This window comes from Rhinolophus sinicus, chromosome 3, assembly GCF_057876585.1.
Source record: "Rhinolophus sinicus isolate RSI-liver-muscle chromosome 3, RSI-T2T, whole genome shotgun sequence".
Classification (NCBI taxonomy): domain Eukaryota; kingdom Metazoa; phylum Chordata; class Mammalia; order Chiroptera; family Rhinolophidae; genus Rhinolophus; species Rhinolophus sinicus.
This window is the reverse complement of record NC_142503.1, coordinates 93,663,539-93,690,497: the sequence shown is the minus strand read 5'-3', so window position 1 is coordinate 93,690,497 and position 26,959 is coordinate 93,663,539. Positions and strand designations below refer to the sequence as shown.

Sequence of the window (26,959 nt, the reverse complement as noted above, 5' to 3'; positions counted from 1 at the left end):
TCCTGTACAAAGGTCCTTAAGAAAGTCCAGGATGTGACACCCCATCTGTCTCCCCTCCCGACTTCTCTGAAAGAGCTTTGGTGAGAAGTCCCACTGGACAGACAGCAAGGAATGGCTGGAAACGGGCTGCCTGCCCCCTTTTCCACTAGATGAAGCCCCACGGCCGACATGGGCCCTGTCAGGTGGCTGACATTCCAGAGTGGCAGTGTCACAGGGCAATGACCCCGCATGGCCTCAGCAGCCATTTGGAATTAGAGAAGGACTGAGGAAAAACAACAAAAGTGTATTTAAAGTACAACTCGTGCAAAGAGCCGATTATAAGGCTGCTTAAGAAACCAACAGGCACAAGCATCCCGAGCCCGCAGAGCGCGTCTCATCACACTGCACAGGATGCTGTTCCCAGAGTCTCAAACCCAAGTGGCTTGATGAGTTGAATTAGTTCTTGTTCTAGCCTCAATCTCTACCACGTAATCTCCTTCACTGAGAACACCAGGTTATTCCTCAGAAATCACGTCAAATTAAGAGTGGACACTACGTAACAATTCCAACACCTCTCTCCTCCACCCCAATGCCCAGCTCCTGACTCCTTCCCCCTTTCTGCCTCTGCTCCCTGAAGAAACAAGGCATTTGAGCCATGATGGGAAACCCAGGCTTCTGGAATTCTGCTGTGGAAACTTTTCCTTTTATACGACCTGGAGAAACAATCTGGCCTCTGATAAATGGATTCTGAGGTAAGAACATTCTTAGAAACCAAAGTCCCTTATTAAAAGGGCCTCATCTGGGACTTGATCAAAATTTATTTCTCTGAAGCCAGCTGAAAAATAGCAGAGAAATCAGGCATCCACTACCTGGAACATCCACACAGTTGATACAAGTTTATAAAAAATGGCCCTCTTTATTTGGGGAAAGACGTGCTCTCCTCTCTTAATTCAGTTACTTATGGATGGGATGCAGATACTAACATGTTTTCTGTGACATTTAATATTACAGAAATGTTACACACCAAGGGATAGATGCTTCTGAGAAGCAACCATTGCAAAGTTATAGCAACCTCTGTGGGGGAGGCAAGCAGACAGCTGCACAGGAGTTTCAACTATAAGAAATCTCTGAATTCCTGGGAAACCTATCTGACCCTCTAAGAGTCTGAACATTCCACAGGCCCTTCACAGACGGCATCCAAAAGGACCTTTTTGGAAAGAAGCCTCACAGACTCGGATTTTAAGCCTCTGGCCATCAGTGTGAAGAAATCCCTCCAGGAGTCCAAGTCCCAACTCCTCAACTTAGGGCAGAGGATTTTCAGTCTCAGGGATTCTCCCCCATAAGGAACACACCAGCAGGTACCAAGTCTCCTCTGTGCTCTCGCCTGGGGAGCAGAGGAAGTAAACAGCCACTCATGCACTGTAGGAACAGCACCCACTCCTCCCACCTTATTTCTCCAGATCAAGCGGCAGTCATGGATCTCACCTTCAGGTTGCCAGGTCCTCTAGTACCACCCTCCCCCTCAGCCAGGCCTCCAAACAGTTCAGACCTCTGCACCTCGCCCAGTCATAAAACCACCAAACTACACAGCAGTACCTCCAAAAGTGTATGATCTGCCACGGAGTAGCATCCATCACTATCATGAAGAGTACCTAGAATTTCTTCCAAAAATAAGCAGTCAAAAAAAAGCAGGTGTACATTATGCAAATACGTGATTTGTTACATACTGGGGAGAAAGTCCCTTACTCAACCAGAAGCTATAGCCACACCCCAGGTAAGGTTTCTGTGTTAGGAAAATCACATTTTTAGGAAATGGGAGAGGGGAGGAAGCTGGCATCCTATTTCTAATCATCACTAGCTCTTTTAAGATACCAATTTCACTAATCCTGTAACTTCCAAAAGCAAGATGCTTTTCACTTAAATTACGGTACACTCTACTAAATATGGATGCTGCTCCCCAAATCTCAAATTGTCAATTTCACAAGTAGCTAAAACGAACTCAAAAATAAAGACAAGCATTAAATATTATGTAAGGTTTTCTTTTATTTAAAAGATCATTCACAAAATACCATATCCATAGATTTACTTTCTGTCATATAGCTGAATGTGTTAAGTGTTTGGAATTCCATTCTTACATTTAAAAGTCAACCGGATTGCCCAGTGTAGATGAATTTGTTTTGTTCTTAATCTTTTCCACATTGAAGATGTAAGTAGGTCATCTGAAAGCATTCAGGTTTGATTACAACCACATAATGCATGTCTTTCTTAAGTTAAGTATTGGTGTTACACAAATGGTTCTTATTTCAGAAGCAAAGATGACAGGTGGAAGGAAAGAAGGGAGAGTTCTGTAAATTGCTGAGACCTTGTGACAAAGACAGAGTAAGAGAAGCCAAGGACGCCAGCTAGTGACGAACTACTAAGTACACTGCGCCGCGGAGGCCAGGCTACCCCTCAGCCCCCCGTCATGCTGGTGAGGGTCTCTAGCTGCTGGCTGAGCCCGAATGCTCCCAATGTGACAGACTGGGACTCGGGTGCTAAACAACTTAATTTGTTCACACATAGATGTTCAAGCTCAAAAGCTACTGCCTAGCCCCTAGCCCTAGGTAAATGCTAAACACTGTATGTGGGAACAATCAACTTTGCCCCAAAGATGACTCCTAGCAACTTATAGCCACCTACCAGTTATTTCAAGGTTCTTGACAGCTCTGCATAGTAAAATTCTCAATTCATCAAGTGATACAATAAAGTGCCAGATTCCAGGCCCATTTTCATTATAAAATTAAGGGATGGTGGGAAGCACAGTATTTCATTGTTACTTATACCAGGGAACAGACCAACAAGGAAGAGACGACAGGAATTTGGATGAAGCAATGGCCACACTATCAAGTTAGCCCAGCAAAGCTCGACCACCACCACCACCACCACCCAAAGCACCTGTGCCCCGCGGAAGAGAAGCCAGCAGCAGGCAGGTCGCTACATCCAGCCGGATAGAGGAGCCTCTGATACCGCCGGGGAATGGAGGAACCCAGTTTGGACATGGTGTTGAAAAGCAACAGTAAAATGTGCAAACACAGTACTGCAACTAACTGATCTTTATGGAAACTCCCCACCAACATTTCACAGTCCTCTTTTAGCTTGTACTGTCTGAAATCTGAGCCTATTCTCCTGGAATAATCCATTTGGGGAGGGCATAACAGAGACAGGACTACCTCTAAATAGGGATGGGAAGGAATTTGCAAGGATCAACAGATATGTTTTATCCTTGTTTTGAAAACAAGGTGCCTCAAATTCTGTGTGTTGATCACAGTTGAATAAAAACAAAATGCTATCCAATTTGTGACTTTTCTGTTTTTTTTTTCGTGGAAGCCACAGCAATACAGAACTCAACATGCAGGTCAGAAGAGAAGCACTGAGAAAAAGCAAAGGAACGACTGGAGTCTGGCCAGTGTGTCTGAAGTGAAAAGAGAAGGCAAAGGAAAAAGATGAAGCAGCACCTCCATCCAGAGAGCTCCCACATGGCGGCTGCCTTTGTCCCTCTAGAAACTCATGTGCTGGAAGGAAACAAGGAGCAAGAAGGAAAAAGGACAGAAGGAACGTGGGGGAAGTGGCAGGGGGGGAAAAAAAAGCACAAATCAGGCACTAGACACAGCAAAGCCAAGAATGTACTAAAAACCACTTGTTAACGGCAGACATGCACTCACAAGCTCTGTGTCCTTTGTAAGAAAGGAGGACAAAAGTCAGGCGCAGGAATGGCAACTGCAGGACTGCCGGCCGGCTAGCCAGGCTGCGGTCTCGCTCTAACTCCCCCCATGCCCCACTCCCTCCCAGCCGCAGGCTCATTCCTGCTCCTTTTGAACCACTTCCTCTCTGGGCCGGGCTCCTCCGAAGATAGCAGAGTTGGGATTGGCTACTTGGTTGAGGGGTGTTGCAACTGTTCGAGGTTTAAGCTGGAGCCGTGGTCTCTGTGCTCTTTCCTCTGGTGGGGAAAAACATGATTTGTAAAGAATGGATACGTCTCTCCATCTGGCAAAACGACCAAACAGATGCTCATCTCTATAGCCCAGCCCATTTTCTAAAAATGAACAGCCCTGTAGAACTATACCATCCCTAGCTATGCTTACCACTTAATAGTAAACTTACTATTTAAGACTAAGGGGGGACTACAGTAACTGTGCGTGGCCTAAAAAGGCAGGTATCGGTGGGGTGCACACAAAATATCATGGGAAGGCACCCTCCATTTACACGTTGTCGCCATACCTTCTGTTGGTTCTCTGAAATCCATATTGGGCCCTCGAAGGGGAGGGCCATCTCTGAAACGACTCCCCATTGGAGGGCCCGTTCGCCGGTCACCGGGGCGACTCCCTCCCCTGCCTCCTAAGAAGTCATCCCTGAAGCCTGAAGAAGGAAGACGACACTGAATTACTTTTTAGACTACTGTTTCAAAACTTATTATATAGCTGGTGTGAATTGTTTGACTTTAAAATTTAAATTCTTTAGTTTGTCCAGCATCTGAAGTTTTTCCAAAATACAGCATTGAAAATGAGTCCAAATGTGAATCTGCTGGGTAATTTCAATGCTAACAGAATTTTTACATAAAAAAGAATCTTAGGAGAGAAAAAAATAAGCTGTTGAAATTCTTAGCTTGTAGTATAAGTGGAAAAACACCATATGAGGCTATATTCTAACATGGCTTAAAACAATACGAAAATCCTCAAAACACATTTTATTCTGTTTTCTAACATAAAATCTATACAGTTATTAAGATAAACCTGAAATTTTGAAGTTACAATTCAGAATGCAAAATCACAAGAAAAAAACTAGATACAAAGACAAAATAAAAATACGAAGTCACCTCTGGGTGACACTCCCCATTTTCCTGTTCCTGCTGCGTTTCAGTGTGGCTCATTCTAAAAGCAAAGCACCTGTGTGGTAAACAAAGCAGTTATCCGAGTAAGGCCTGCTCCCTCAGGGGGGGCAAGCTGAAGAGAGGAGAGCAGCTCACACCCGACCTCACCTCCTCTGGCTGCAAAGGGGTTTTCCCCATTCATTTGTGTATCTGCTAAAACAATTACCAACAGAAGTAAAATGCACCTCATTTAAAAATGTTAAGAGAATACAATTCTCATCAGTGTGTAGAAAAAGAGCATTTTCTCAACAGACTATAAGACCCTTAGGCTTTTAGTTTTGTATTTAAGTCCAAGTCTTTCAGTTATGGGGGTGTAAGTTAATTACCTTGTAACAATATGGCCTATTGAAATAGAGTTAACTTGCAGTAAAAATTTCGGAAATAAGATTGTTATTAAACAAATGAGCTCGCCCGCTCTGTTTAAGCTCCCAAAGGTGACTACTTTACTCCCTCCAAGGATGGTGCCATTGCTCAAAACTTTATGGGAACGTATCTCTGAGAAGCCTAAGCCTGAGGCATCTTCTTCTATATAGTTGATCCCCGTTATTCAGAGATTTAGTATCTGCAAATTCATCTACTTGCTACAATTTACTTAGAACCCCGAAATCAATACTAGCGGTGCTGCGCCATCATTCAGACAGGTACACAGCAGGGAAAGATTTGAGTCACCTGACACTCATGTTCTTAGCTGAGGTACAAGGCAACACTCTGGCCTTCCTGTTTCAGCTTATACTGTCAACAGATCCTTTTCACAATCTATTTAGTGCAAGGATTTTGCTCTTGTACTTTCTGTTTAAAATGGCCTCTAAACAGAATTGTCTAGTGTTCCTAAATACAAGGCTGCGATGTGTCTTAGGGAGAAGACGCGTTAGATAAGCGTCATTCAGGGAGTTGCAGCACTGCTGGCTGTGAGTTCCATGTGAATGAATCAACGACATTTATTAAGTAAGGTCTCTTTAAACAGAAACACACACTAAACAAGTTTACATATTGATCCGCTGACAAAATGCTGTGGTCAGAGATTCACAGGAACCCGACCTTGTTATTTCCCTTGGGAGCAGTGGTTCAGTATTTAACTCGGTGTTCGCGGTGATTCTACAAACCTAACTACTGCTTACAGGAGAATCCACTATCTGCAATGGTGGTGCTTTTCCTGTTCTTTAAGGATGGCAAGGATTTTGGAAAAAGAGCAAGTTATCTGAAACCTGGTTCAGAGACGGAGTTGAACAATGTTAATTTTAACAAAACAAGGAATGAAAACACTAAAAACATTGAGACCAAATAGCTCTGCTTTGGGGAAAACACACTGGGATGCATATCGGCAAGTATGAGGTTCTTCACCAAGTTTTTTAACCTGACACTTTCCGCCAAACTAATCTAAACTGTGATGTGTACCTTTCCACATGAGCATGGAAGTAAACTTACTTTCCCTTAAAGAGATCAAGTAATTTTTGCTACCAGTGTTTAGCATAAAGCAAATCAGCTCACACCCGCACTGACAAGGCCGATAAACACACTGGGACTTTGTCCAGGTGGATGAGACAGGGCGGTAGAGGGAAAAACCAGCGTATGTTAATATCAGTGACAGCCTCATTTCAAAGTATCTGACGATACGAGCAGTGGGAAGATCAGGAGGGAAAGGCAAGGCTGACAAATACCTTTTAATTAAGTTTGATGACAGATTTCTAGGAGGCACACTATTCATGGGACTGTCCTGAGTTTTCTTTACAAAGTGTAGTTTAACACACTGGCTATTTCCGGTGGTGGCACTTTCTATATTTTTGTTTGTTTTCTTTGTATTTTTGGGTAATGCTTGATATTTTTCTTTTACAATGAGCAGGCACATGAAAGAAATAGCATCATTCTTTTAAAGAGGAAAAGAAGACCTACTTTTACAAAGGACATATACAGGCATGACTCCGCCACGTGTGCCCTTCACCAAGACTGGTGGTGGCACAGCAGTCTCTCTGGCTATGTTCACTGTATGTCTCTGCTTCAGAGTAAAAGCCCAACCAAGCCAATAGCAGAAAGGCATTCGTGACTTAACTTTCACAGTTCCAGAGCTACGAGCTCACTGTGCATTCCATGGTACCAGGAATGCACAGCTGGCAGGTCAGGTCAAAAACCACCACTCATCGAGCCACTAACTGCTTGCACCCGGATTGGCTTTGAGACGACCTTTGTTGCATGTTTCAATCAGAGACTAGCTTATACATAAAATTACAGGTTTACTGGATTATACTGTACTTTTATGAATAAGCTCATTTCTGATTGGCCAAAGGACTTTTAAAAATTAAATTATTCAATAGATATACAGTCATCTGTTTGGCTAAAGCAGTTCTGGAAATACATTTAAAAAAATCTTAAGACTCACAACACACCTTGCATCAGTTTCCCCATACTTACCCATTACTTTATACTAAGTTTTGTTTCGAAGGGGGGGAGGGTGCTAGGGTGGGTGGGTGTGTTCTCATATAGTAGAGAGTGCAGAGATAACCTCAAGTTTATAGGAAACTTACTTTTAATTTTCTACATTTTTACTACATACATCAATTACTTTTATAATTAAAAAAAATAAAGAGATGAAGACATGTTTAGGAGAGCTTCTAAAGCAGAGGCCTCGCATGCAAAATGACCTCTTGAGTTGAGCCAAGGAGGCACCTACTGGTCTGCCTTGGTCAGGCAAGAGAAAGAATGGCAAAGTGGACCGTGCCTACCATCAAGGGATATGAGTTCCACGCCCTCCAGGAAAGGAAAACATAGGTACCATCTAACAGGGAGCCACCAGGAACCACAAATATAAGGCTTTCTGTAGGTTTCTAGAACCTCCATACTATTTCTAGAACTAGCAGCACTTCTATTTGTGCCGTACACACACGAGGCAGCAAGGAGTGTCCTCGGGCTACCGAGAAAGGCTGCAGCAGGAGACGAGGCACACGTGGGAGTGAACAGCAGGTTAAGCAAAAGTAACAAAATAAGGTGGCTCAGGCTGACTCTCCCACAGTGTGGAACCTTTCAAGCCCTACCCCACACATGTAGGTCCTAACACAAGCTCATCGCATGCCTGGGTACCTTTCAGGAAAGCTTCTTTTGTGAAAGGAACTACAAGAGTAGTTGGGCCAGGCCGGCTACGCCCAGAAACGTACACCAGCAGCCAGGCCGTGGGCAGGGTTAAGTGTGAGACTGTAAATACTGATACCGGAATTGAAGTCATCCCGGGACTCCCAGCCACCTCTAGATTCTCGAGGGCCACCCATTCCTGAGGACACACAAAAAAGATAAAGTTGAGGTCGGATCGTTACCCTACTGCACAAACATGGAAAAATTCATTGGGATGATACACAACTCAGGTGATGGGAACATCAATGAAATTAAAGATTTTTTTGCTGCCAACAAGGGGGGAAAAAACCAGTAACAAAAAACAAAAAACACCCAGGCTTGCAGAAGCACCGTCCACTCTTGCTAAGACTTCACATGTTTTTACAAGCTCTCACAGACCTACCAGACCTACGGCATGGAGCTCTATTAGTAACCTTCCAAGGTCGCAACCAGTGGGCATACAGCAAGTTTGTGTTCAGTTTTAGAAGAACCAATCACCTCTGTCATCTGGTCCACCTTTCCTGAATCCAAAGCCACCTTTATCTTGTTTTCTGCCTTCTGCAATGTCCACACGAAGTGACCGATCACCCAACAGCTAACGACAAGGGGAAAACAGTGTTAAGTATTAGCAAGAAAAACGTCTCAACTGCGAACATGACAGAAAACCTGAAGATACTTACTGCACCATCATATGTCAAGGCTTCCTTAAGGGAATCCACCTCATCAAATTCTACATAGCAGAAGCCTGCAAGAGAAAACAAACTCCATTTCCTCGAGGAATTGTGAGGTCAAGACACGGTGGGGTCCCTCTTTGTACCACTTCCCGACGTCAGAACTACTACCTTTGTTGCACTGGGATGACTATAGACTAGCAGAGCCCGAAAGGCAGGTTTTACTTTTCAGTAAGCAGAACTTGACTGGTATGCCTCCTTCTCAGTTATATTCCATCAGAAAGTGCTAATCAAACCGGCAGTGAAATAGCAGCTGTGTTTTTATAAAGCTTTCTTTTAGTTTCAACCATAATATTAAAGCCTTTCTTGGATTACTCACCGCACAGCTGTTGCTTCTGATTTCTGAATGACTTTAATATAACCTAATTGGGGTTTTAAGACAGATTTCAAATTCAATATCAAACATGCTTTGAAGGAGGAGGTTGAGGGTGCTTTTACTACTCGGTAGTTGGTATAAAAACCTCTGAATAAGCCTTTCCCTCTACTTGCAGCACTCTTGCCTGTGTCCCTTCCTTGCCACCTGGAGTCATATCTGGGTTAAGTACTGTCCCTGCCCTACTGTGCTCACCGTGCACCCCTACCCCCCCACCCGCCAGTGTGCCCTCATCCTGTGTGATGAGTACCTCCAACGCCCACTAGGTCGCAGTGCTGTGAAGGCCTGGGGCCACACCTATCCTGTTCACCACTTGCTCGGTGAGTACTTACTGCCGCTTGGCTGGACAGTGTCTACCTCCCTGCCCCCACCCCTCAAGTGGATTCAAGGTTTAGAGAAACTGAGAAAAACCCAAGTCCCCAAAGGCCACAGCAGCCCAGTCACACATCTCACACCCCAGATCCGCTGAAACGGAAGAGGATCCTCTAAGGAGACAAAATATAAACCTTGCTGCTACAGACTCACCCAGAGGCTGGCTTCACCCACACATTTTTACCTTAAGTTTGAATTCCTAATGCCTGTTACCAGGCAAACTGGGTGGGACTTGCTTTCACAAGCTCAACTGACACCATGTTTCCCCGAAAACAAGACCTAGCCGGACAATCAGCTCTAATGCGTCTTTTGGAGCAAAAATCAATATAAGACCCGGTCTTGAAAATACCGGGTCTTATATTGATTTTTGCTCCAAAAGACGCATTAGAGCTGATTGTCCGGCTAGGTCTTGTTTTCGGGGAAACAGGGTATATTGCTTTCATTGTTTGATCACATACTGTAACAAGGCTTCAGGTTCTAAAGTCAAAAAGCTTTCAAAAAGATAAAAACACGGCCTACACACAGAACTGAGATGAGCAACCCCCCGGCTTCTTGTCGGCTTCCCTGCTGTAAGTTACCAGTAACTCCCCTTCTCATGGATGGACTTCTGGATAAATAATGTAAACCAAACGCCCATGTACCTCTCCTCATGCACTTAACCACTGGGCACATTTCCCTTCCGGCAACCTTGCAAGCGAGACGATAATGTCATTTGACTCTTCATTCCTATTCCTTCTTTGCTCAAGTGCCCTTAAGATACTAATCTATAGACACTAACTTTATCTGAAATTTGAGCCAGCCCTCTCCCAAACACATGCTCTGAAGTCACAAGTGTATAGTGACAACACTTATTTATATGATCTTTTGGATTTTATAACAACTAACTAAATTACAGGAAAACTACCAAGAAAAATGTATGCGTTGGCGAAGGTGAAAGGCACCTGAAAAGTCCACGATTTTATCTGTTCACGTCTTTCCCAGCTAACTCTTTTACTAGCAGACAAGACTGCTATACAGGTCAAACAAACAACAGATTTACTTGGGTATATGCCCCATATTTCTACGAACTTGATTATGTGTAAAACATTTTCCCCAAGTAGAAATGAAGGCTTACGGGTTAAAGTGCTGTATTTGTATCAGCTACTTGAACCAGGCAAACATTTAAAACACTTTCATAATTAGAGCCCTCTGTTTCACTAACACATTTTGGTTTAGACCCCTCCCCCCATAATAATGTACAGTAAGAATCCCCCCCAAACTCACCTTTAAATTTGTCTGTGTCTTTGTCTCTGACTAGCCGTACACTCCTTATGCTGAGATCCTTAAAGATAGCGTCTATGTCGCCCTGAACTGTATTAAAAGGTAGGTTTCCTACATATGCTGTGTAGGGGGGCTCTGTGGGCAGCTCCTTCTGGCCACGGGAACCATGGCCACCAGCAGTGCCACGGGACCTAGGAGGGGAAACAGACAGGATTCAAGTTTGCCCACACGTTCCTGTCCCAGATCAGGGTCAATGAAAATGTCCTCCACTCAGCCACACGATGCAGGTGAAACGCTCCACTCTAACACACAATAATATCGTCTGGAAGTTATATATCCTCCTGCGGCTCTCTCAGATTCACTTAGAATCAGCATCTGCAAAATGTTTATATCCTAAAACCTAAGCAAACGCCCTCCCTCACACCCAATACCAATACACAAACGGACTGTCCAGTCTCACTGCACTGTATTTAGGCGGGATTACTGAAGCTCCTGAAGTGTTAATGCACTCACAATACGACTGTTTCTTGCTACTTGATAACCACCCTCTAATACAAATTTTAGATTTTGTGCAGCAATTACCATATGTACTACTTTCCACCCCCCGTGTATTACTTCCCTGCGTCCTCAGACATACGGTGCGTATTACTAATCCACAAAAACCTCAATACCATTTCCTCAGGTGGAACAAGAGGGGTTTACCTATCCTTGGTGACAGAGCTCAAAAGTGGCGAAGGCAGGACTTTTATTCTACCCCATCACCATGCGGAGGTAGCAGTTTAAATCCCAGCCCTGCCACTTACTAGCCATATGACTTTGAGGAGTTCCTCAGCTTCTCTAAGCTTTATCTACTTGTGAAATTGAGTTAATACTAACAAAAATCTTGAGTTACTGAGAAACAACAACTCTAAGGCGCTTCCTACACTGCCTGACACTGTGTATACAGAGTAACAAGTACCATTATCACAGCCACCTACAACCTGAGGTTAAAAATGTTTCATCGACGATTAAAAAGAGTGGGCCCATTATACATCTGTCCAAACCTACAGATGTACAGCACCAAGAGTGAACCCTAATGCAACTGGACTTTGGGTGTTACCGACTTATCAGTGTAAGGGTTCAAAGATTGTAACAAATGTACTAACTACTCCTTTGCAAGCAGGGGAGGTTGCATGTGAGGGCAGGGGATATATAGGAACTCTGTAATTTCTGTTCAACTTTGCCACCAACCTGAAACTGCTCTAAAAAGTAGTCTATTAAAATGAATTAAGGAATGAATGGGAAGGGGAGCTCTTCTTTACATCAATAAGAATGTCAGCTAATAAATTCAGAAGGAATCACGTAACTAGAAAATCACTACTCTGCAACCCACAACGCAGCAGTAACCAATTCAGGCCAGGCTCATCAATGGAGGCACAAACCACTGATAAACTGGTTTTGGGGGAGCAAGATAGTCACATGATCTCGAATTATCCTCCACAGATTCTTAATCTCAAGGGGGAGGGGGAGTTCCTTCTCAAATGGAAAAATGTGTCAGTCACCACCATAACCAGGTAATTGCTAATAATGGGACAAGCTTACATTATATGCCTTTTTTATTGGCATGGATTCTTCAAATCTGTCAAAGTCATGAAAGACAAAAAAGGCACGGAGACTAATGAAATATGACAACCAATGCTATGTATGATCTTGGATTCTGGAACGAACAGCTATGAAAGAAAAAGCAGATGGAGAAATTTGAATATGGAATTATAGATATTGTATCAATGTTAAATTTCTTTGAAGTGATAATTGGTACTGTAGTTAGTAGAATGCCCTTTTCCTCAAGAGAAACTTGAAAGTATTTAGGAGTGAAGGGTCAAGACAGCCAACATTTACCCACACACATGTATGTATTAAATTTGGTCATTTTCTGTTGCTGGGGGGGGAGCCACCATTTATTTCTAAAGGGTTTGGCATAAAGGATGTTGTGAGCATGGGTGTGTGTGTGTGTGTAAAATGTGAAACTTACGAATAATCTATCAGAGTCCATCGTATCATTCTTTCAACTTTACGGCGATTTGAAAAATTTTCAAAATAAAATGTTTGCAGAATACAGGAGGAAAAAAAAGTAAAAAGGGAGGTATTGTTTCTTTTTAAAGAGATATTTAAAACAAATGAGTTTCCTACCAACAATCAAAGATCGGCTCAAAGTCATGCTTTATTCAAGGGAAATCGTAATTTAATTAGGCTTGGAAAGCAACTTGATTTCCATATATTGCTAGAAATATGAAAAAGTCCACATCTGCCTTGAGAGAAATTCCAGGTAAATACCTGGTAATAAATATCATTCTTTAAGATATTTTTCTAAAGCCCAAGCCATGATCTAATTCTTAGATGCCTAAATTTTTAAAGTTTAATAATTCAAAATTCTGCTACTACCCAATAGGAAGTATTAGGTATTATTCCCATTCTGTTCCAAGAACAGAAGAATGTCTGTGAATGAATCACACCCCCGCCCCCCCCCAGTTATTTTGCATTTCAGCATTGTCGCTAGTGCACAACCCTGTTATCATCTCTATAACCACAAAACCTAAATTACCTTTAGTAAGACCCTCTTTGGGACTGGATACTGAACATATAAGGCCCAGTATAACCATGCATCTGATGGAAAGCAGTCCCAGCCCTCAAGCAGCTCACAACTGAGAAGCACATAGAAGACACATAACTACATGTGCACACGAGTGAATGTTTGTGTTGTATGTCCACACACAGTACATTCTCAAATTAACATCATCCATAGCTTTTACGACTTTAAGTAAAATGACATAATGAAACCAATTTCACCGTAGGCTAATTGATGGAAACAAGAGTTAAGTTCCTACGGCATCTCATTAATGTTACATCGAAACCACGCTGAGGACCTGCTGCATATGTAAAAAAGCAAAAAGCTATAATGATCTTTTTAAAAATTTAAGCTGAAGGGGAAGATGAAGAGATGGTAAATTTCACAGATGTTTGGTGAATCAGGAAAATGGAGGTAGGAAAGCTTGCTGACAGAGCACGTTAAATGTTTACACGAGAACCTATGGAGGGTGCTCAATGTAGGACTGAGAAGATGGGGTCAGAGGGCCTCTGAGTACAGGGAGCCAGGGGAGCCTGGACAGGGACACTGCCACCTAGGTGATCGCCGAGATGACGAGATGACGGGGCACTAAGAACAGTGCCGCGGGATAAAAGCCCAGCTCGGGCTTGGGGAAGGTACAAGAATCCCCTCTCAGGCAAGCAGTATTTTAAGAGCTAGAGATGTGGAAACGTCTAACTAAGCCCTCAACTGGCTCATTTTCCCCTAGCCTCACAAAACCACCAGTGGCTCAATACGCTCGCCCTCATCGAGAATCACTGACGCCGTCCTAAACACCACCCCGTCCATCTGATGGGGTCAGCTCTAAAGGACTTAGGTGCTTTTCAGCTTTTCATTGAGCAGGTCACTGAACATACTACAGGGCAGTGGGACAGGGGCCACGGAAGCAGATTTAAATGTATCCACTTTAACATCCATGAAGCTTCCACAGTGTGCCATCAACGTGAGAGACCAAGCCCAGAGAGTGCATGTGCGTACAATAAAATATACCTTCTATTATCAACCAAATAAAAAGGATTAAATGCCAGAAAATTCTTTGAGCTAAAATCCCTCTGATACCTTTGACACTAATTTCAGTTTAGAGAGAACTATTACCTAAATAAGCAAGCTGTGTACATGGAAGCACTTCCGAAAACAGAGAAGACTGTTCTGACACCTTAGCTTGGTGTACGACCTCTTCCAAGTCACCTCATACCTCAAAGTTTCCTTGTCTGTTATTTTATAAATATTTCTAATCTTTACTTTATAAAGATGTTTAAAATTGACCATAAAAACACTTCATAAATACTAAGTAATAAAAAGTTTAGTAACAATTCTAAAGTGTTAGAGAAGGCCAAACACGCTCAAGACTGCACGGTTCATGCACAAGCAGGTGGACCCCAGCAGTGGTTATAAAACAGGAAGCAAGTGATACAAGCGGCAGGTAGGGGCCCCTTGCCCATTCAGAATAGATACTCGAAGGTCTGTGCTACAATCACCCAGGCTATACCATCCCTGCTACTAAGCAACGATCCTCTCTGCCATCACAGTTTCTTACTGTGCCATTAAAAACAATGTACGAAGTCTGACAATTAAGTTCACGAACTCATCCTAGAACAAGTGCTACATACCTCGTTGTTGAATATCACTAAGGTCACCTCTGAAGTGCTCCCCTTGGGAAGCTGTGCACCGACACCAGCACCTAGTCTACCCTTCAAAGCAATTTTGGAACTCTTTCTGGAATGGCCACCAGAGCTGTTGTAGTATTACCCTTGTCCTGAATGTCATCAAAATGTCTTCCTTTCAATATTTCCTTTATCTTCAAGTAAAGAAAGAAGTCATTGGGGGCCAGATCAGGTGAGTAGGGAGGGTGTTCCAATAATTATTCGTTTACTGGATAAAAATGCCCCCAGACAGCGCCGTGTGAGCTGGTGCACTGTCGTGATGCAAGAGCCAGGCATGAATTGTTGGCCAAAAGTTCAGGTTGTTTTCGTCTAACTTTTTCACGCAGCCTTTTCAGCACTTCCAAATAGTAACCTTGGTTAACTGTTTGTCCAGTTGGTACAAATTTGTAATGAATAATTCCTTGGTATCAAAAAATATTATTAGCAACATTGATTTGACTCTTGATTTGGACTGACGGGACATTTTTGGTCGTGGAGAATTGGCTGACTTCCATTGTTCACTTTGACCCTTTGTTTCAGGGTCATTTTGGTACATCCACGTTTCATCACCAGTGATAACACGGCCCAAAACATCATCTTGCCTCTCCAACAGGTCTTGACAAACTTCAACTCTCCTTTGCTTTTGTTCATGGGTGAGCTCCTTCGGGACCATTTTTGCACACACCTTTCTCATACCACGATTTTTAGTTAAGATTTTCCTAACTGTTTCTCTATAGACGTTTACTTGGTCTGCTATGCTTCTCACAGTCAGCTGAAGATTTCAGCGCACAAGTCGACGAATTTTTGCAATGTTTTCGTCAGTTCTGCTCGTTACTGGCCACCCTGACCTCTCCTCATCAGTGACACGTTCTCTCCCCTCAGAAAAACGATTAATCCATTTGTACACTGCCGTTTTCTTCATGGCATTATCCCCAGAAACTTGGACTAACACGTCCCAGATTTCACTTCCACTCTTGCCAAGTTTAACAAGAAATTTAATACGTTCATTGCTGTAATTCAAGCTCAGACATTCTCACAACAGCACACAAAAACACACAATAATGAACACCACTCAAAAAGATACTGCCACACATCAGCACAAACACAGCTGTGAGACACTGATATACCGAGGTTATGAAACCTTACGGAGCTGTTTGTATAGTGCTGCCAATGGAAGCGCACGGTGGAGCATTCACGAACTTAATCGTCAGATCCCATATGACAGTTTCAAATAATACGTAATATACTAAGTATTAGGAAATCCAACTTTCAACTCCAAGTACAAAGTCCTTTACAGGCAAATCACTTTTCTTCACTTAGTTCAACTAATATCTGAATGTCCATAAGGTACAGAGTGCAATACAGAACTAAGATTCAGTTCCTGCCCTTAAGGAGCTGATAACTCAATTGAGGATGGGGGTGCGGGGTTTGTTCATGCAGCTACAAAGGAGAAATCCCATCCTAAGCAAAGGATTGCAGGAAATTCAGGAAGACAGCAAGGAGAGCAAATCTCTTCAGAGTGGTATAACAGGAACTTGGACTCCACTTTCCAGATAGCAAACGGAGAAAACTGAACTCGTAAGATGATTATATGTAAGTAAGCAAAGATATGCAGGACTGAGAGACCAGAAGAAGAGTAAGTACTGCACATAAAAAAAGAGTAAAAATTATTAGAGTTGGGATTGGATCCAGTAAGTAGATAAAGAGAAAATTACGTGCTCAAGACTTATTTCTAAATTGTAACAGTTAATGAAAAATGAGGGCCGACGCAGTGGCTCAGGTGGTTGGAGCGCCAGGCCGAGGTCTCCAGTTCGATTCCCACACGGGCCAGTGAGCTGCGCCCTCTACAGCTAAGACTGTGAACAACATCTCTCCCTGGAGCTGGGCTGCCGTGAGCTGCCACAGGCTGCGGCGTGATGCCGTGAGTGGCTGGTGGCCAGCGAGAGTTGCTGTGAGCGGCTGACCCATGACTGGCCACCCACTGCCTCAGCGGGAGTGTGTGTGTGACACACATGGACCCACAAGGCTCATTATACCAGCATGGGCCAGGGAGCTGTGTCCTACACAACTAGACTGAGAAACAACGGCTTGAATGGGAGTGTGGGGCGGGGGAGATGGAAGAAAAGGGAAAGGAAAAAAGAAAAACGAAGGACACATGGTAAATTATTTCTGGGACAGAACTTTATAAAGATTCCTAGGTGCATCAGAAACTATACACAATATAAGCACTGTTGCTGTCACTCTTAAAACTTCAAGACCAATGCCAAGATACCAAGACTATAGCTAACCTCTCTTTGGTATTTGGAACATTAGGTGTTCTTCTATTATTTCTAGTAGGTAATAACTGAGATCACTTTATTAGCTGATCAACAACGCTGGTCTCACCCGTGCCATCCAGAAACACTTTATTAGCACATACCTTGGCATGTGGCACTATGTTAGATCCTCCATAAAATCACAGTAAGATTGCCTTTATAAAAGTAAATACAAGTGTGCAACAAAGCCAAAATCCACTGAGCATACTTTGAAAAAAGAGAAAATAAAAAAGTAATGGTCAAAATGTGTAACCTATTTATTTTCTTGACAGTAATCAAAAAAGGTTAAGCTCTCAAAAGCCGAACATTATTTCATCTACACCATTTCACACTACCTATTCTCTTACAATAGTAAGATACACTAGTTATAAATCATTGAACCAATATAGATACATTGTTAACTAAAGTTCAGTTAATTCAGATTTCCTTAGATTTTCACCTAGGGTCCTTTTTAATCTGTTCCAGGATCCCATCCAAGATGCCACAGTACATTTTAGTAGTTGTAGCTTATGTCTTTAAGAACAAGCCCAATGCAACCTGGATTAAAAGCACTTATTTCCAAGAAGATCTCCCTCTAAGTATATGCATTTCCAAGGCCTTCAATCAGCATTCAAAATTAAATCCCTTCATCTTGATAACTGTCATTTACTACAGGATATGTGCATAGAAACCTCTGAAAGTTTCTGGCAAACACTGGGGGCGGGGTAATGCCTATGGTAAATTCTTCAACAAGCCCTATTTTTAAGAAGCTCTTTTCTGCTGTGAGTGAGGACTTCTTAATTCAAGCACATTTATAAAGGCCTTGCAAGGAAATGCAAAGTAGTTCTAAGGCAGGAAACTCAGTATTGTACATTGCTATATCTCCAGAACTATTACAATATCTGGTACACTTACCAGGGATGGAAGGAATGAAGTCAGGCCTAGCAACTACTTTAGCACTGCAAATAACTTCTCTCACCAGTATTTGGGGGAAAAAATGTAAACACAACAGAAAGTTCCATGTATATAGATGATATCCCCAATTAGGTATGTGTTTTTCCAAAAATTTTGGGCTGTGACCAACAGCAAGAAGTATGTTTTACACCATGACTTAATATATGCATACATATATACCTGCCTGCATATTACCCATACAAATAAAAAGAGCTTGCCCAAGAGCACTAACTCATAGTAAAATGTACACTATTCTCTGTTCTACTGCATCTTTAAAAATGCTTGTCAGGATTTCATCATCTACCAAAAGGACACAACAGGCAGTTTGAAAGCCTTATTTTTAGATGAATAATGAACACAAGGGGGACTTCTAGTTTACACAGTCTTTTAGGGAATTTTCCTCATTAGGAAAAAGGCATTTATCATAATGTACTAAAATTTTGGATTCCCACACATTAATAAAAGCAAGTAAGTGGGATGTTAATTAAATAACTTCATATGGGTGAAAAAGATTTCTCAATCAAAAAGTTCCAGATTTTCCAGAGGAAATAAAATCTTAAACCTCAAATCTATCAGTCCTCAGAGAACACTGCTACAAAACACCTTTGTCTTACAGCTATGGTGTAAACTATTTCTATGGATTAGTTTTGAACTTTATAAGCCAAGAGTTCTTTTTTCTGAATTAGAATGCTTATTATTTGAGACCTGACACTCTATAGACTACCAGCTCTAATTAATTTTTAATGAAACTTCATTTTCATTCAATGTTGGATTTTGTATGATCCACAAATAACTTGCAACTATACAATTTACTTTAAAATTTTCAATTATTTAGGTAAGTACAAAATGCCACACACCACCACTTAAAATCTAGAGTTCAAACTCAAAAGGCCTTCAGTTATAGCCTTTTCTTCATTTAACATTTGAAAAAGCAAAAATCTAAATTACGTGTACAAAACACATGTATTAAAAAGAATACTTAATATTGTTTCTCACTATCGAATGTATTTCAATTTATAGCTAGCTCACACATAGTTACAAGAATTAAATGTATTAAAAGTACATGGGGACGGTGTAGATGCCTGACCACTGTACTGTACACTTGAAGCTGAATAATACTGAGTGTCAACTATAATTTTATATATACATACATATATATAGTCACGAGATATGGAGTGCAGCATAGGGAACAGTCAATGGAACTGTAACAGCTATATACAATGTCAGAGGGGCAATAGATTGGGGGAGAGGGGTTATCACTTTGTGAGGGGTGAAATGTCTATTACATTGTTTTGTACACCTGAAACTAAAAAAACAAAAAACAAAAGTCATGGAGAAAAGCTACACATTCCCCCCATTTACAAAGAAATAGCCAAGAAAGAGAGGAACCTATCAATTAAAAAGGTTTAGCAGGCAGAATGACCAAACGCAATGTGTACACCCTGTCTGGTCCTGATTCAAACACATCAGCTGCACATCAAAGTACTGTATGAGCTCATTAGAGAAATTAAGTATTTACTGGGTTATTGTAACATTATGTTTTCAGATGTAATGATATTGTGGTTATATTTTTTTAAGTTTTTACCTGTGAAACTCATAGTGAAGTACTCCTAGATGAAATGAAATGATACTAAGATTTGCTTTAAAATAATCCAGAAGTGTGTGGAAGGAGAGTGAAGCAAGGAGGTATGGATGAAATAAAAGTGGTCACTTTTTAAAAAAGTGGATAAATGGATACATGGGGTGGATTATTATACTAGACTCTGCTTTTATGTTTTAAGTTTTCTATAATCAAATATTTTTTGCATATTCAAACAAGCCAACTATATGAAGTAATCTTTGAGACAACTGGGAAAACATGAACACGGACCACGTAACAGAAAAACTGGTGGTTAAAAAACCCTTACCAATTAGAAATACATAAATCAAGGATTGCAAGTATTTTAAGATAGAATGTTAGGAAGGCTGGGATTGGTTTTAAAATATTCTATCCCCTCCCCACAATGGGCAAGATAGATGAAACAGGACTAGCAAAAATGTTTATGAAGTTATAACTGGGAAATGACTGGAGAGTAGCTTAATGGGTAGAGTTTGTTTGGGATGATGAACAGTTCTGGAAATAGTGGTGACGGTTACACAGCACTGTGATTACTGAATTGTAATCACTGAACATTAGTGCCACTGAACTATACACTTAAACGGTAAATTTTGTCACACACACACACACACACACTGGGTTAATGGCTACACAAGGGTTCGATATACTAGTCTCTACTGTTTATGTATGAGAATGAAAATATGCAGATTAATTTTTAAGTGTTAGGTAAAATGAGCAACTGGTAAATTCCAGCCCAACCTAGACCACACTGAAGTTCTTCCATTAACAGAAAATTAGCTCACGCAGGAATTCTTTCCATCTTCAGTCTCTAAAGAGCACTAGAATGCACTTGCTTTGGTTCCAGACACCTTTTGTCCACTTAACAGCACCTTAGGCTTACCAGCTGCTGTATCCCTGTTAAGTCTGCTCTTTTCATCCGACCTACACAGATCTTGCATTCAGCCTTAGCACAAATCAAGAGGGGGCACCAAACTGCACTATTACTCTTCACCAACCACTTGCAGTATTAAATAGAAAACAAAAACAAAAAACCCAGCTCCAATGAAGAATGCCCCTGATAAAGCACTAAAATTTTTTATTAAATCATGACCCCCATTTTAATATCCCGTGTTACGAAATGGGGACTGCTACTTGTACCATGGTTATCTCTATGAAAAGCACTCATACAAGTGAGTTACAAGCTGAACTAGCTATTCTTTTCATGGAATGCCATTTTTACCTGAAAGAATTGACAAATTATGGTTACTCAGTCTTGTGTATTAGGCAGACATTTTCTTGAAAATTAAGTGAGCCTGTCACTTCGAGGAAAACAACTAAAAGTATCTGTTGCAAATGATAAAACGCAGGCTTTCAAGCAGCAAAAAATAGAATTTTAAAAAATTTGTCTTTATCAATATAAGCTTGACAGCCTCCCAATACCTGAAAATTTTCAGCTGAAATCTATGGTGATGGTAATAAACATGACTTTTGATACTGCATAACGAAACGTGTGAACATCTGGAAAACTTGCATAACTCAGTCAACTGGTATTTTCCAAATGCCCAACGTGTATCACGTCACTCAAAATGTAAGCCAGATTGGAGGATTTTAATGTAACAGTATGAAGTCTATTGATAAAAGTTTCAGATTCTACGTTGCAACTAACCTTTATGGAAACTACCACTTGTTGAATTTTGGTATAGTGGTAAATAAGAATATCTACAACTAACTGAAAAGGCTATTAAAATACTGCTCCCTTTTCCAACCACTTATCTATGTAAGGCTGGATTTTGTTCATAAACCTATATCAACCAAAACTTCTGAGAGTGAATACAGAAGCACATATGAGAAACAAATTGTCTTGTACTAAGCCAGACATTCAAAAATGCTCCAAAAATGCAACTGATTACTTTAACTATAGAGGAATGCGTGCAGAACAAGGGGACCAGACTCTCCATCTACCTTACACTGGCGCGCAATGCTTAGGTGGAGCTGCCATGTATTCAATGGAGTATCACCACATTAGAGCACAGCCAGAGCCCCATCAAGTAGGAACATTTCAGGAATCATAACATGGGGAAAACTTCAAAAAATCTACGACATTCAATTTAAAAAGATGACTTTGATGAAAAAGCAGAGGCCGGGCATGCTCTCTTGCCCAATTCTCACTTCTGTTTCGAGAGGAAAGCTGGAAAACTGGAAGATGGAATCTGATCTTGGACTAACAACACCCCCTAAGCATTCTGCTTTTTATGTTCCAAGCTCCTGGAAAGATTTTTTGAATTTGTATCGTTTTCCTAGATCACTAAGGTTAATTTCAAATAGAAATATAAATGTAAAAAATATACAAAGCAAGTTTTTAGAAATCTCAGAGGCATTTATACTAAACATTCCAAGCATAAATTCTGTAACAAACCAATAACGTACAAGAATTACTTAGTATTGATTTGTAACACTTACGGCACCCTAGATGAACAGATTTCTTATTTGACTTTAGAAATATAGCCAGTTAAGTAAAAACTCACTCAACAGAACTTTTCCCACTTTACTAATCCCAAGGGAAATATTTTAAGAACTGAAAAATAACAAATCAAGAGCTACCAATTCTTTTCAGCTAACATGTGAGGAAAATGAGGCTGAGAGAGGTAAAGGAGCTTGTTCCAGATCACACAGCTAATACATGGCTGAGATGACTGACACTCAAGCTATGGTCTGCCTGATTCTAAAGCTGGGGCTTTTGCCTGAACTGTCTCCCAGAGAGCTCCAAGTATTTGTGGTAACACTTCTCATTGAGGATAATGATTTGGAATCAAGCACTGGGAGACTGGGGAGTGAAGTATGACAATAAACCCCAAATTGCCATTTGATAGGTAAACAGGACTTTAGAATAAGCTTTTCAATACCTTTACTGATCCTGTTATCAGTGAAAATAGGTACCATTTTTATACACAGTTTTCCTTCCTGTTTTAAGTTAAAACATGCTTAGAAATTTAGCCAGATATGCCAAGCTAAATTTCTATAAGACTCAAAGTTTAGAATTCTAATCCCCCTAACTGGAACCTGATAAAGAATACTTAAGTTTGGTTTAATCAATTTTTAGCAGGTACCATTTCTGCAACCTCAATTCTTGCTAACTCCAAGTTCCAACCTAATTCTCAGAATTGATGGTTTCAGGTTAAACACTCAAAAGGCTTTATTGCACTTAGAAAAGTAAAATCAGTATTACTCTACCCTTTTTTGCCAATGGCAAATGAAAAACTAGAACTTCAGAATGATAATTTAGCAAATTGCAAAAACAAAATACATTCAAAATCTGGTACAATGAACTCTTTGATAATTTGGAATTTTGTTTTTACTTGCTTTTTGAGCAACAATGCAGTACCTGATTCTCTTTGGTTGCTGGGGTTATGCCTCTATAGGCTGGAAAAATTAAGCAGTTGCCCAATATTGCTTCCTGACAACTGCACTGGTTATTACATACGACTATAAAATTAACTTATGGGGAATGTATAATTATAAAAACTAAGTTTTTAGATTATGACCATATATTTCAAACCTGCTATTCTTTTCACCTGTGACCCAAGCGGTTTAGAGTTGTGGAATCTTATCAAGCTAAGGAGTTTTAGACTAGAGGTAAGATGCCTTACAAAAGTACCAAAAGAAACAACACAAGACTGAAATTTCCATAGGGGGTGTGATCTTCTATAATGCGTGAACATTATATCTGGATATAAGCAAACAGCAGGGAGACACCTGTTGGTGTGAACACTTCAAATAACAATTGAAATGATCTTCACTGAAGAATATCTGGTCAACTATCCTACCATCTTGCTGAATTTCAGAGATTCCAATAACTCATAACTTCTGCTCTCAGAAAATAAAATTAAAATAACACTGACTCTGGAACAGGAAAGCTTTGGCACAGACTACTCCACTACAAGTCTGGACCTCTGTGAAGTTTTCAGGCCCACTCTAGACACTGTCTACATGAACAAACAAATTCACCAAAAGATTTTTGAAAGTACTTGTAAGAATCTGAGCAATATATCCTGTGTACTTTTACATAAATATGAAGTCAAATGGAAAATTCCAAGAAGGTCAGATGTAGAAAGTGCTTAACAGTAAAGACACTTTAAAAATATCTTTTTATTAGAAAGCTTAGGAGATGTAGAATGCTAGCTACCGTTCTCTCATATCAGTCTTTGGAGGACATCTGGGCAAATGGCTAACATTTTCAATTGTCTTTGATATTGAAATGAATAGCACCTTAAGAGAATTTTACTTTTGATCACTTTCTATTGCTCACAGCATTCCAACTGTCAAATGTGGCATCCACTAAGTCTAACTTGAACACCTCAAGTCACCAGAAGAGCTGGCAAATTTGTGAAAAAGCATAATAATAATAAAAAAATAATCCCCAGGCTCAGTCAGTATATGACTTACTGTAGTCCCAAACCAACTAAAACTCCTTGGGTCTGCCTTAAATTGAACTACTCTAAGAGTAGTTTTCCTGGGTACTTCTAAATGGAAGTTGGGGGGAAAATCCTAGTTATTAAATTTCAAGATGACTTAAGTACAAATTTGATGTCTAGAAACCTATCCCAAAGGCAGTAATTTTACATGTCAGCCAACATCTATTTCTTTTTTATTAGCAAATAAAATATTCTTTGTAATAACAGGTGGCTCCACTTCCATGTTATAGTGTCATGAATGACATTGGGTACACTCCCGCACCAAAACAAGCCTTTGTTTGAGCCATTCCCAAACCAAGGCATTAAAAGATCATTCTTCACTAAACAAAGATACTTTTGGGATTGAAACCCAGGAGACTGGACACCTCAGTAGGTACTATTGTGGTGTTATCCTGGGAAAGTAATCCTTTCTGTAAAAGCACACAAAGGCCAAGTGTGTTCTTGACAAATAAGATGTTCACAGTCTATCTTCTAAATTCTGTATGAAGTAACTTGTATTAAAAAAAAATAATCCAGTGCGGGTGCCTGGAGTTAAACACCATAAGCTTTTTATTTACTAGTCAAGGATTTTTTCTTTTAAACAAGGCGCCTCAATTTCATGTAGTCTGTATATGACCAGAATCAGGATGAGGCTAAAGGCTAGCTCAGAAAGAAATACTAGGGAAAGATAAAATTTTCTGCCAGCAAGCACGTAGCACCTGTCATGAAGACACTGTGACCCAAAAGAGAATAAAAAAATGCTATGATGTATTCGTTTAGGTTGGTCTTCCCCCTCCTCGCGTGAACCGGACCATTCCCGGGCTCCAGCCGCCAAATCCCTGTCTTACACGTAAGGGGAAGGGAATCGTCCCTCTCGGCCTCCCGATCTCACCCAAGCGGCTGGCCTTAGGGCGAAGGGGGTCAGGGCGCCTGCAGCGCAGACAAACGGGAGGCCGAGGCAGAGACCGGGACCGGAGAGGGACAGGCCGCGGCCCCCACCCGAGCCTGCAGCACAGCCCCGCGCTGGCTCTGCCGTACTGGAGGATGGGGTTGGAAGCTGGAGCTCGTCTCCCAGAGCGCTCAGTACCGCTGCGGCCCAGCCTTGCGGCCGAGGCAGGGGGAAGAGGAAGGGATCCGCCCCGCGAGCAAGACCCCGGGAGTCTAACCGCCGCCGCCCCCTCCCCGAGCGCGCCATTTCCAGGCCCCAGCCCTAAGCGCCTCTCCGAGGCCTCCACCGGCCCAGCCCGGCTTCTACCTCTTGCCGCCCTGGGTGTGCGCGGGAAGGCCGCCGCCCCGGGGCCCCCGACTCCGCCCGTCCCCCGCGCCCGGACGGGGCCCGCGCACCCCTGCCTCACCCTCTGCCGCCGCCGAAGCTGCTGTAGGCCCGTTCGTCGTAGGTATCGAAGTCCGCCATTTGCCGTCTCTGCTCCGAGAGGAACCAGGGTGAGCGAGAAAGGACCCCGCAATATAACTCCCCCCGCCCCGCCGCCGGGGCTGTCCGCAGCGCCGCCTGATCGCAAATCGCACGCACGCGCGCGCGCGCGCACGTACGCCGCGCCGCGCCCGGCCTGGTCCGCTCCTGGGCCCGGCGCGCTCTGAGGCCCACGTGGTGCCGCGGCACTTTTGGCCGGGCACCTGGCCTCGCGCCCCCGCCCATTGTGTGCTAGCCCTGCGGCTTCACCCGCAGCCGCCTCCTGCCCCTGCCCCGCCCGTGGGCGCCAGCCTTGCCCATCCTTGGGCATCTCCGGTGGCTCCCTCCGCTTGCTCTGACGGCCGCTCTCCCGGCTGGCCTGGGCCCCTCTGCTCTTTTCCTCTTCGCCTCCAGATCTGGCGGGAAACCCAGAGTCCTGCTCCGCTTGACTCCACTCCTACACTCTCTTCCCGGCTAAGGGGTCGCCGGCTAACACCAAAGTAAGGGCACCTCCTCCAGGTTGGAGACCCCAGAGCTGGGAACACGCTGAGAACGCACGGGGGCGAAGGGCCCGGAAGGGGTGAGATTGGGGTCAGCATCTAAGCGTGCGAGGAGATGGGGATGCAGCTATGAATCGCCTTCCAGGGCCTACTCGCATCCTGGATATTGGGGTGGGAGGAGGGGATTGAGATTAGAGAGTAGGTTGTTGTTGAACAAGCAAAAGAGTCAGCACACCTCGCTTTTGCAGAAGTCACTGCACTGGAAAAGAATTCAATCCTGACGTGAATTCCATCCAGCAATAACAATGAATGGATATGCAATGAGAATGAATTAGGTTTGTGATTAAGGTTGTGGTAATATTGGATACTCCAAACCCTAATACGTCTAGGCACAATTTAAAAGAACTTAGTAGAATTCTTGTGTGTATAGCCAGTAAGTATATATAAAAGAAGTATACCCAGTAGGTATAAAAGTATAACAGTACTTTTATATTTAAACATTTTCTGCTATTTTATCCCAGTACTGGGATTGTCAGAGCAGCTATTAACTCATTTTCCATTTTCCTGTCTCTTTCCATATAAGACCACTTTACTATCAGATAGACAGACCCAAAGTGGCCTGGGTCCCGCCTCTTACTAGCTGCGTGACCTCAAGCAAGTTACTGAACCTCTTTAATGTCTCAATTTTATCTGTATAAGGGGAGGATATCACCTACCTTCTCAGTGTTGTAAATATTACCTTAAATGAAATGTTTGTAAAATACCT

The 26,959-nt window shown here is 42.1% G+C and overlaps 1 protein-coding gene across 2 annotated transcripts; it reads right to left on the bottom strand.

Moving 5' to 3' along the window:
* Positions 1 to 2,002: 2,002 nt before the first annotated feature.
* EIF4H (eukaryotic translation initiation factor 4H) lies at positions 2,003 to 25,795 on the bottom strand. 2 transcript variants are annotated; one of them, XM_019754964.3, is made up of 7 exons: positions 25,638 to 25,795; positions 10,724 to 10,911; positions 8,665 to 8,729; positions 8,483 to 8,579; positions 8,085 to 8,144; positions 4,237 to 4,374; positions 2,003 to 3,955 (listed from the first exon to the last, which is right to left on the bottom strand). In XM_019754964.3, exons 1-7 carry the CDS (start codon positions 25,694 to 25,696, stop codon positions 3,816 to 3,818), a joined length of 747 nt encoding a protein of 248 aa, XP_019610523.1. In that variant the 5' UTR covers positions 25,697 to 25,795; the 3' UTR covers positions 2,003 to 3,815. The 2 variants fall into 2 exon arrangements, with proteins under 2 accessions (XP_019610523.1, XP_019610524.1); XM_019754965.3 differs by lacking the exon at positions 8,085 to 8,144.
* Between the last annotated feature and the right edge of the window lie 1,164 nt (positions 25,796 to 26,959).

Coding starts and splice junctions, on each gene's coding strand:
- EIF4H (XM_019754964.3), bottom strand. CDS start 25,696: ATGGCGGACTTCGATACCTACGACGAACGGGCCTACAGCAGCTTCGGC. Junction 10,912..25,637: donor AGCTTCGGCGGCGGCAGAGG/GTGAGGCAGGGG, acceptor TTCCCCTCCTAG/GTCCCGTGGCACTGCTGGTG. Junction 8,580..8,664: donor CCTTGACATATGATGGTGCA/GTAAGTATCTTC, acceptor CCTTGTCGTTAG/CTGTTGGGTGATCGGTCACT.